The sequence below is a fragment of the Triticum dicoccoides genome, chromosome 7A (genome assembly GCF_002162155.2).
Source record: "Triticum dicoccoides isolate Atlit2015 ecotype Zavitan chromosome 7A, WEW_v2.0, whole genome shotgun sequence".
Classification (NCBI taxonomy): domain Eukaryota; kingdom Viridiplantae; phylum Streptophyta; class Magnoliopsida; order Poales; family Poaceae; genus Triticum; species Triticum dicoccoides.
Window position 1 is genome coordinate 483,358,473 of NC_041392.1, and position 9,607 is coordinate 483,368,079.

General features: G+C 44.6%; 2 protein-coding genes across 8 annotated transcripts in view; one reads left to right on the forward strand and one right to left on the reverse strand.

Moving 5' to 3' along the window:
• Positions 1-2,306: 2,306 nt before the first annotated feature.
• On the forward strand, positions 2,307-4,575 carry LOC119334710 (vacuolar protein-sorting-associated protein 33 homolog). Its single transcript, XM_037607250.1, has one exon. It carries the CDS (start codon positions 2,330-2,332, stop codon positions 4,334-4,336), a length of 2,007 nt encoding a protein of 668 aa, XP_037463147.1. The 5' UTR covers positions 2,307-2,329; the 3' UTR covers positions 4,337-4,575.
• Positions 4,576-5,938: 1,363 nt separating this feature from the next.
• LOC119334711 overlaps positions 5,939-9,607 on the reverse strand; it is a 7,225-nt gene continuing 3,556 nt past the window's right edge. For 2 of the 7 annotated variants that reach the window (XM_037607252.1, XM_037607251.1), the window contains exons 5-13: positions 9,085-9,169; positions 7,990-8,409; positions 7,453-7,560; positions 7,297-7,364; positions 7,066-7,153; positions 6,910-6,981; positions 6,640-6,693; positions 6,458-6,557; positions 5,939-6,360 (exon numbers count right to left, since the gene is read on the reverse strand). In XM_037607252.1, coding sequence (XP_037463149.1) covers positions 6,468-6,557; positions 6,640-6,693; positions 6,910-6,981; positions 7,066-7,153; positions 7,297-7,364; positions 7,453-7,560; positions 7,990-8,409; positions 9,085-9,169 — 985 coding nt within the window. In that variant the 3' untranslated portion in view covers positions 5,939-6,360; positions 6,458-6,467. Of the gene's footprint in view, positions 6,361-6,457; positions 6,558-6,639; positions 6,694-6,909; positions 6,982-7,065; positions 7,197-7,296; positions 7,388-7,452; positions 7,561-7,989; positions 8,410-9,084; positions 9,170-9,607 lie in introns of those variants that run through there. The other 5 variants (XR_005161511.1, XR_005161512.1, XM_037607254.1 and 2 more) reach the window with 5 other exon arrangements.

Genomic DNA, 9,607 nt, shown 5'->3' on the forward strand with positions numbered 1-9,607 from the left:
AACAAGGCGGCGGACTGCTCCGGCACCTCCAAGGCGAAGAGGAAGAAGCTTACGGGGCGTGCGACGGGCGCGGCGGCTGCCGAAGCGCCGGCAAGCTCACTCGTTGAGCCGACGGTCGGCGCGCACAACATGTTCGACGAAATGCCTCCAAGGTAAAAAAATTCTAACTTTTCATTTTTTTGTTATTTTTTGAATGCATTCGTCACATATAGATAGCTTATTTGCATTGTGCAAAAAAATTGTAGTCTCAATGATGATGCATACATGTCAACGATGGGTGTTGGCTCCAACAATTCGCATTGGTCTCAAACCAATGACATGCATTTTGAAGACCATGAGTTCGAGGTGGACGAGGAGGGTGAGGGCATTGTCGACGCACCGAAAGGAAGAGCGGGCAATTACACCAACACCGATGACATCTTACCATGCAATACTTGGTTGCAAGTGTCGAGGGATCCATCCGTTGGAGGCGATCAAAATAGAGATGCTTATTGGAACCGGATGAAGGAACACTTTGATGCTCGCAATGTGAGTGGAATTGACCGCTCCAACCGATCACTTAGGTCCCGGTGGTCGACAATCAACTCAGATTGTCAAAGATGGACGGCTTGTCAAAAGGCGGTTGACAAGTTGAACCCAAGTGGCACAAATGAGGACGATAGAGTAAGTGCCATTTCATCTTACATGTTGGTGCTAAACTTGCTTTGTTTTGCTTGTTGTTGGTGCTAACTTGCTTTGTTTTCATGTAGTTCAACATTGCGCAAAACTTGTTCAAAGAAGAGGAGAGGAAAACCAAGAAGGAGAAGATCAAGAAAGGAAGGGTCTTTACTTTGCCTCATTGCTATGATGTGTTGAAGGATGATGAGAAATGGAAGAAGCGTGAAGATTTGGATGATTTGCATTTGAGCGACAAACGGAAGCGAATAATTAAGTTGGATGATGATGATGAGGAGGATGATGCATCAAGTGATGACGGCAAGAGAAGCCCTACACCCAACTCGGTTTCATACTCGAAGCCAAAGCGACCGGATGGGTGCAAGAAAGACCAAACCCAAAAGAAGAAGAGGAAAGGAGATGATGAGCTTAAAAATGCTATGGAAGCTATTGTGAAGGCAAGAAAAGAAGCCAGCGAGGTGAGGAAAATGGCAAGGACCCAAGATGCCGCGACCGAGGAGAGGAGGTTGGCGGCCGAGGAGAGGAGGGTGGCGGCCGAGGAGAGGAAGGTGGCTTTGGAGGAGAGGAAGGTGACCAATGAGGAGCGAACTAGATTGTTGGAATGGGAGAAGCACTTGTTCTTCTTGGACACCACTAACCTCAATGCGGTGCAAAAGAAGTATGTCAATCTTGCCCAACAAGAAGTCTTGATCCAAAAAAGAGCCATGGTTCGTGCAATGGGTGGCGGTGGCCTCGGCGCCATGGGTGGCTTCGGAGGTATCGTGGGCGGTTTAGGTGCAATGGGAGGCATGGCTGGCTTTGAAGCACCCCCCGATGCTATGGCCACGATGGAAGGCATGAGTTTTGCTTCTCTCATGGGAGGCATGGGTGCACCTCCGGCCGCCATGGGCGGAATGTATTTCGATGAGCCTCCTCGCACACATTCCCATGAAGATGCCGTTAAAGATCTTGCCAACACCGTCGGGGCTTCACGTGATGCGGTGCGCGATGAGGAGAGGGGGGGAGATTCATCTTCGGAGGCGGAAGAATCGTCTTCCGAAGATGAGGACGAGGACGAAGACGACGACGAGGACGAGGAATGATGTGTCTTTCCTTTGTGTATTGAACTTGATTTGCATTTTGAACTTGGTTGGATGAACTTGTAGGCATGATTTTAAACTTGTGGGCATGAACTTCATCAACTTGTTTGTGTGAAATTTTTATTGTGTTAAAAATGTTCATCATTTTGTGTTGAAAAATGCCATATGCAATGCACCGACGGGTCGCGCGAGCTGCATTTTGGCGGCTGCTGGAGCGACGCGCGCGCTGCATTTTAGCGCAGCTGTTGAAACCAGCGCTGCGCGCCGCGTCAAACCAGCCGATGCGCGTGCGGTATATATGTTTTTTGCGAGCGGCGCGAGCAGCGCCTGTTGGAGATGCTCTTATATAGCTACCCCTCTCACTCTCGTATAATAACCCTACAGCGCCGCCACGCCCGACTCCACTCCTCCGCCGGCAGATCCGGCCATCCAATTGCAAGCCCCATCCCCGCCGGACCTCCGTCCCGTCGACGCCCGGGTCCCGCCGTCAGCCAGGAGCAGCTACCTCATCGCTAGGAGAAGCCCACTCCACCCGGCCACCCCACCCCGACGCCATTGACGCCCGACGGGCCCCGATGGCACAGATCCCAAACCTCGATAACGCGCCGCTCAATCTCACTGCCTTCAGGGAGCAGTCACAGAAGGAACTCGTCAGCATAATCAAGAGCATCAGGGGGGACAAGTGTCTGGTCATCGATCCGAAGCTCGCGGGCACCCTCTCGCTGATCCTGCACACCTCGGCGCTAAAGGAACATGTCACGGAGCTGCGGGTCCTCTCCGCCGAGCCTCTGCAGACGGAGTGCCCCAAGGTGGTGTACCTTGTTCGGTCGCAGCTCAGCTTGATGAAATTCGTGGCAAATCAAATCAAGAACGACGAATCCAAGGGGCTCCAGAGGGAATACCACCTCTATTTCGTGCCACGTCGTCTAGTTGCCTGTGAGATGATTCTGGAGGAAGAGAAAGTTCATCAAAAGTTGGCAATAATCGGAGAATACCCCTTGTATCTGGTTCCTTTGGATGAGGATGTCATTTCTTTTGAGCTTGGTGATGATGACTATTCCTCACAGGAATGTCACCTTATGGAAGGGGATACGGCGACTTCTGCCTGGCACGTTGCAGAAGCTATTCATAGGCTAGAGCTTGCCTTTGGAGTCATCCCCAATGTTAGAGCCAAGGGTGTGGCATCAACCAAAGCTGCCCAGCTGCTCAACCATATGCACCTCCAAGACCCTGTCGACATGGATGACATGGGGATTCCAGAGATAGAGACCGTTATCTTGCTAGATCGAGAGGTGGACATGGTGACACCAATGTGCTCTCAGCTAACGTATGAAGGCCTCTTAGACGAGATGTTGGAAATTCACAACGGATCTGTGCAAGTTGATGCCGGCATCATGCGCGCCCAACAAGATGGGAAAAAGATCAAGGTTCCGCTCAATTCGAGCGATAAGTTGTACAGGGAGATTCGAGACCTCAGCTTCCATGTTGTGCTTCGGGTCGTCCACCAAAAGGCAACGTCTATTCAGCAAGATTACGCGCAGGTAAAATCAATGAACACACAGTCGGTTTCCGAGCTCAAGGATTTTGTGAAGAGGTTACACTCACTACCGGAGATAACCAGGCATGTTAATTTGGCGCACCATCTGCAGTCGTTTGCTGGAAAACCCTTGTTTCATGCCCGAGTAGAGATTGAGCAAAAGATGCTGGAGGCGAAGGACTATGAAACGTGTTACAAGTACATTGAGGAGATCATACAGAAGCAAGAGCCTATTGAGACTGTGCTTCGCCTTCTGGTGTTATTTTCCCTTACAAATGCTGGGTTGCCGAGGAAGAGTTTTGACTACCTGAGGCGGGAGATACTGCACAGCTATGGCTTTGAGCACATGCCCTTGTTATACAATCTGGAGAAGGCTGGCCTTGTTAAAGGGCGGGAATCGAGGAGTAATTGGGCTATTATCAGGAGAGGTCTCCAGCTTATAGTTGATATAAAGGATCCTGATTCCCCTGATGATGTATCATACGTCTTTGCTGGATACGCGCCTCTTAGCATTCGCCTTGTTCAGCATGCAGTGAAGTCTGGATGGCGATCTATCGAAGAAGTGTTGAAATTGTTGCCGGGCCCTCATCTGGATTTGAAAAGAGGTGTCTCGACCATTAGTGGTTCATCAGAATTACTATCAGCCGAGGCAAGACAGAATACCGACAGGGTTGGTCGTCGCTCCGTTGTTCTGGTTGTGTTTGTTGTTGGCGTAACATTTGCTGAGATTGCCTCGCTTCGATTTCTTGGTGCACAGGAAGGAATGGGCTGTGACTTCGTGGTTGCAACAACAAAGGTCATCACCGGCAACACATTACTTAGACCAATTATAGCCAGCAGCAAAGAGGGAATGATTAGTTGTCTTTGCTGTGCATACCCCTTTTTGATTGTACAAAGCAGCGCAAACCCGTGCCCAGGAGGGGATTTTCCTTGTTCAGTTCTGGGCCACTTTTTATTCTGCAACCAGAAATGCTATTGCTCGTGCTCTTGCATTCACATCACACAAGTCTTTTATTTTTCTTGTCAGATAAAGCGTGTAAATTGATAGCTCCTGTACAGACACAGATGCTCCGCAAACATCGATTTGAAGGATCTGCAATTATCTATGGACATGACAAAAATGTGTTGCAATTCAATTTACGCACTTATGTACAGTAACAGTCCCCACTGTTCAACACAATGGTGATAAAAGTTACGCGGAGCCATTTACAAGCCAGCATCAGATTCTTTTGCTAACTCCAAGAAACATGCTAAAGCAACTAGCAAACCAAGCCACAGTCCTTAACTGCCCCGAACATCTCATGGTTCTTCAGGGGTTTGACATTCTTGTCTCTGTAAGCATCTTTCATTTGTTTCTCTTCTAGAGAGAATTCCTTATTTGACACTCTCTTAAAATTGTGTTTCTTATTTGACACTGAAGAAAATTTTCTTTCCTATATGATCTCTAGTCTTAATTTTTTTCCCTATATGAAACTCTAGTGCATTTTGTTCACGTGAAAAGACCATTTTACCCATATGTATAATGTGACCACAAATATGCTTTCAAAAAGTCTGTTGAATTAGGCAGGTTGGTAAAAAATCAGGTCAAGTCTACTACGTTTAGGAATTTTCCTCTGGATAAGCGGCGGGGTGGGCGGACAGAGTCAGCCGGCTAGACAGCAACCGCAACACGGCCGGAGCCGGCTATGCTACCTCCCTCCCGGCCATCTACTCCAGAAGACAGCCGAGCTCGCGTCGATCTCCTGGCTGATGCGTGATGCTTGAGGCGTGCTACGGATGGATGATGGATGGATCTCTTGGTGGCTCCCCGTGGGTGCGCCGTGCGTTGCCTCCTTTTGTGCGTGCGTTGTGCCTCGGTATTTTTAGGCAGCTGGAGAAGGTCCGGCGCTGGCCATTGCCGTTCCGATTTTTATGGAGCGATATGGATGTAACGTTGTTTAAGATAAACGCGTCCCTACCTCAACCCCTTGAAGGTTGTTTAAATCTTTGGCCCTGCGCAGCAACGGAATCCATCGATACAAATTGAAGCAAACGAAATTCAAAAAAAAAATTTGAAGCAAACAGAGCCTTTGTCTCTCGCTCTTTGGAAATCTCCAGCCGGTACAAGAAATCATGACCAAGGCCTTCGATGGTTCATGTGCTAATTGACCGGTCTGGCTAGTTGTCTATACGTATTTGTGTACATATACGCAGCCAGCTTGCCTGCCGGAGCGTAGATATTTAAATACGTACGCGGAGCATAGATATTTAAATACGTACGCGCACCCTAACGATCAAGCGAATACATGTATTCTAGCTTCATATGACCCGGTTCATATACATACGCATGTTGGCTGCACCGAACCGGGCGTACGTTCGTGCTAGCACGCAACTTTCTTCCATACAGCTATAGGTCCTGCATGGGCCATGCAAATACGTGCACATGCACTAATGGCATGCACGTAGGTGATCACCGAAGCACACACAAAAGTGCTTGAAAAAATTCATTCATTTTTAAGAATGCATTTTAGTGTTAAAGCACACGTACAAAAGTACGTCAAACAGTCGCACTCACAAACCATACCGCATGAAACTAGACCCACAGCTGAATACGTTCTAAATACATTGGATGCATGCGCTCAGGTATACAAAATACACATGCATCCCAAAAAAGACCAACGGAGGAGATAACATGTTGAGTGTGCTCACTCTCATAAACGAATTTTCCCTAATTAGGCTCAATGCTACATATTTCTGGTCACATTATGTACAGGGGCAAAAAGGTCTTTTCACGTGTACAAAATGAACTAGAGTGTCATATAGGGAAAGAAATTAAGACTATAGGTCATATAGGGAAGAAATTTTTCAGTGTCAAATAAGGAACATGATTTTAAGAGAGTGTCAAATAAGGAATTCTCTCTTGTTTCTATCCATAAGCTTGTCCTGGTCTGTACTGTCAAGTGTCTGCTAGAGATCTCAAGTTCTTTGCAATATTCACTTCGATGTTATGGGGGGGATACATGGTTCTACATAGTAATCAGTTTGTCTTCTGTATCAGAATCATCGTCTTCACAAGTCACTGTGACAAGCCTAGTGGAATATGGTTTTGTTCTCAGTTTGGAAGTAAAACATGTATATTGAACTGAGCTATATGAAAAATGGGAAACAAAATAATGTACTTCCATACCAAAATATCATCATACACGCTCAGCAGACAATGCTTCCGAAGAATCTGAACCAAGAAGCCTTTCTGCTTCATCATTAGCCTCGGCTTGTATACGCCATTGCTGAAATGGTTATAGAAGCAAATGTTAGTTCCTCGTAAACGATGGTATGCTCGATAGAAATTTTGGGCCGAAGGTTTTCCACCTCTTCAAGACTGTCAATCTCCATCAACTGTTCAATTTGTTCTGATATTCTTTCCTGAATTGTAACACTCATTATTAGCTATCTGCCCGGAATTAATCAGAAAAACAAAAACAATGGTAGAAACAATGATTAGGAAGTACTCCCTCCGTTCGGAATTACTTGCCGTACAAATGGATGTATCTAGACGTATTTTAATTCTAGATACATTCATATCCGAGACGAGTAATTCCGAACGGAGGGAGTATACTGTATGCATTGATAGGAACTTACTGCACCGGTTGCTGCTTCAGCAACGATAACATCAGAGTCCATTTCAACTTCAATTTCAATCATAGAACATAACTGCAATGCCATATTCAACATTTTATTTCAGATACATTACATGCGAAATGTATACAGATTTATATTTACAGTCTCTTGTATTACTTTTGCATAACTTTCCATCAGCTCAATCTTTGCCAAAAGCGTAGTTTCCAAGCTTTTTCGTACCCTCTTCACTCTACCACGTCGAGCACTGCAAATTAGTTTGTACAATGCTCAATTCTCCTCATAAAACACTGCAGTAGAACATGAAACTATTGTAATAAAACAGTGCTTTTTTAAGTAAGTAAATTAAACCAGTATGATAGAAGAACATGCAACTTCTGTAAAAATTACCGATATGATGGTTCGCCTACTGCTAATATCTTGTTCTCCAACTGACACATTCTTGCAAGCATCCACACCTTCGATGGAATAATTCTGGACACTATGCTTTTCAAAACTTTACGTCTAGCAGAAGATTTACTGGTTACAGAGATTAAACAGACAAACCTCTTTTTCAACAAGCTGTTTCAGATCCTTAAGACGACTTTGAAGCATGTCATATTGAGATAAGAGTTTCTGCTGTACAGCAACTATGTCTACCGCCTTTTGCGGAAGCTGGACAAACACAAGAGTTAAATCATGCAGGATAGTTAATACACACCACACTTTCTAGTTCAAGACTATAGTCACTGCATTTACCTCCAAAAAACATTACTCAACACGAAAAAGATTTTGAAGTTGATAGTATGGTTGAGAACATAATTAGAATTATCATTGCCATCAGTAATGCTAACGGAATGGGTAGTATTGCCAACAAGTACTGGCAAGATCAGGTGGAGCTAACCCATCAACAAAGCAAGATGGAACAGTCTAATACTAATAGTAAACAAATTTATCGGTGATACATGACTAGATCTTTACCTACCTGCTCAGAGTATCACTACTTTGTTTCATTTCTTTCTCTCTTTTTTAAGGGAACTTTGTTTCGTTTCTTTAATGAAAGAAACACCCTAGATGTTTTTGCTACATGGAAATCAAACATACCTTTCGTGTCTCTGGCAGGATCACTTGATTTAGTGTTGTCCCAACAGCAGCCGATGCAATGACAGTTGCTGTAATTAGTCTAGGGAGGCTTGGATCAATGAATGCAGAAACAGCATCTCCAGAAGCAAGCAAAGCAACAGCACCGCCAACTAGATAAGGACTAAGAAACAATGGTCCCGCATTCTTTGATGGCACTCTTAGCAACTTTGAGATCTCTCCACTGACATGGTTAGTGAGGCACATGGGTTCTCCTGGACTAAACCCTTTTGAGCGTGCCGCGATCTTGAGGGGACCCATCTGACGATAAGCATTGGCTGGGGCAGCCAAGGAAATGGTCACTCTTTCTCCTCCTTGAGCAGGCAGTTCCACAGTCTTGGTAGCAAATCTATGTGTGCGGGCTGTTCCTGAGGGTGTACGGATCTGCAACACAAATGACAGATAAACATATCAGTAATTAGAAACTGAAACCAAATTGACATAAGCTGTTAACAGTACTGTGCATAGATTGTAAAAGAAGATGATATCATCCATGAAAGGCTGACCTGAAGCCCCAGCATGCTGCCACAAAATTCCGGACGCCAATCAGTATTCAGTGAGAAACGGCAGTTAATTCTTGAATGTCGAATTAGCAGCACTTAAGAATGGGGCAACATTGGGTATGTGGCATAATGGACTGTTTACTCTAGAGTTGATAGTTGCCAATTCTCTACGACCAAATTTGGTCATGCTGACTTGACTGACAAGTGTTTGGTTATTTTCCGATAACTATGACAAGATATGTTCATGTTTTTGATGTGGAGCTTAAAACAAATACTGGTACAAGTTTGTCATTAGTGGTAGCAACATTTTGATAATTTTGTACTGCGTCATCATCTTTACATTTCGAACATTCTATCCAAACATTCTTGCCTCAATCTTAACAGAAAATGTGATGAAATATACTTCCATTCAGTTCACCATATACTTTTACATAATATGCAAGACCCTAAGGCATTTCACGTGTCACGAAGAACAAAGTAAAACTCCGTCTAAAGTAAATAGCATCAACATATAAATAGACTAATTTCTAATCTGCATTTTGGAAAGGAAAGCTACCACGATAGAGTGAACGGCAGCTGGAAGATCATCTTTCATCACATTTATAAATTGCAAGGCCTTCTCAAAAGCTGAAATATCCATGCTGCGTTCGGTAGGAGAAGATCCTTAGAGAAATAATATTAGAAGCGACATGAAGTATAGTAACTGCTGGAAAACTGAAATGAAGCACTAAAATTTGTATTGTGAGATAACAGTAAAACAACAGAAATTAACCAATTTACATAATGCAAAGGAGTACGCAGAGAATGAATAATCATTGGAAGGCCCACAAATCATCCCTGTCATAGAGTTACATCGAAGAACAATGTGTAGTTATCAAACATTTAAGACGTTTCGGCATCCTGGAAAGCAATATTTTTGGGAGCAATATTGAACCGCCCCACAAACCAATTACAAGAGCAACATTGAGTTGCCCATCATACCACCCCCAAAAACACATGAAAAAAGTATCAGTCAGACCATAACCGGATTACTGATTAAGCTCAACATTTTCAATGACTCGTTATGATTCAAGATATCA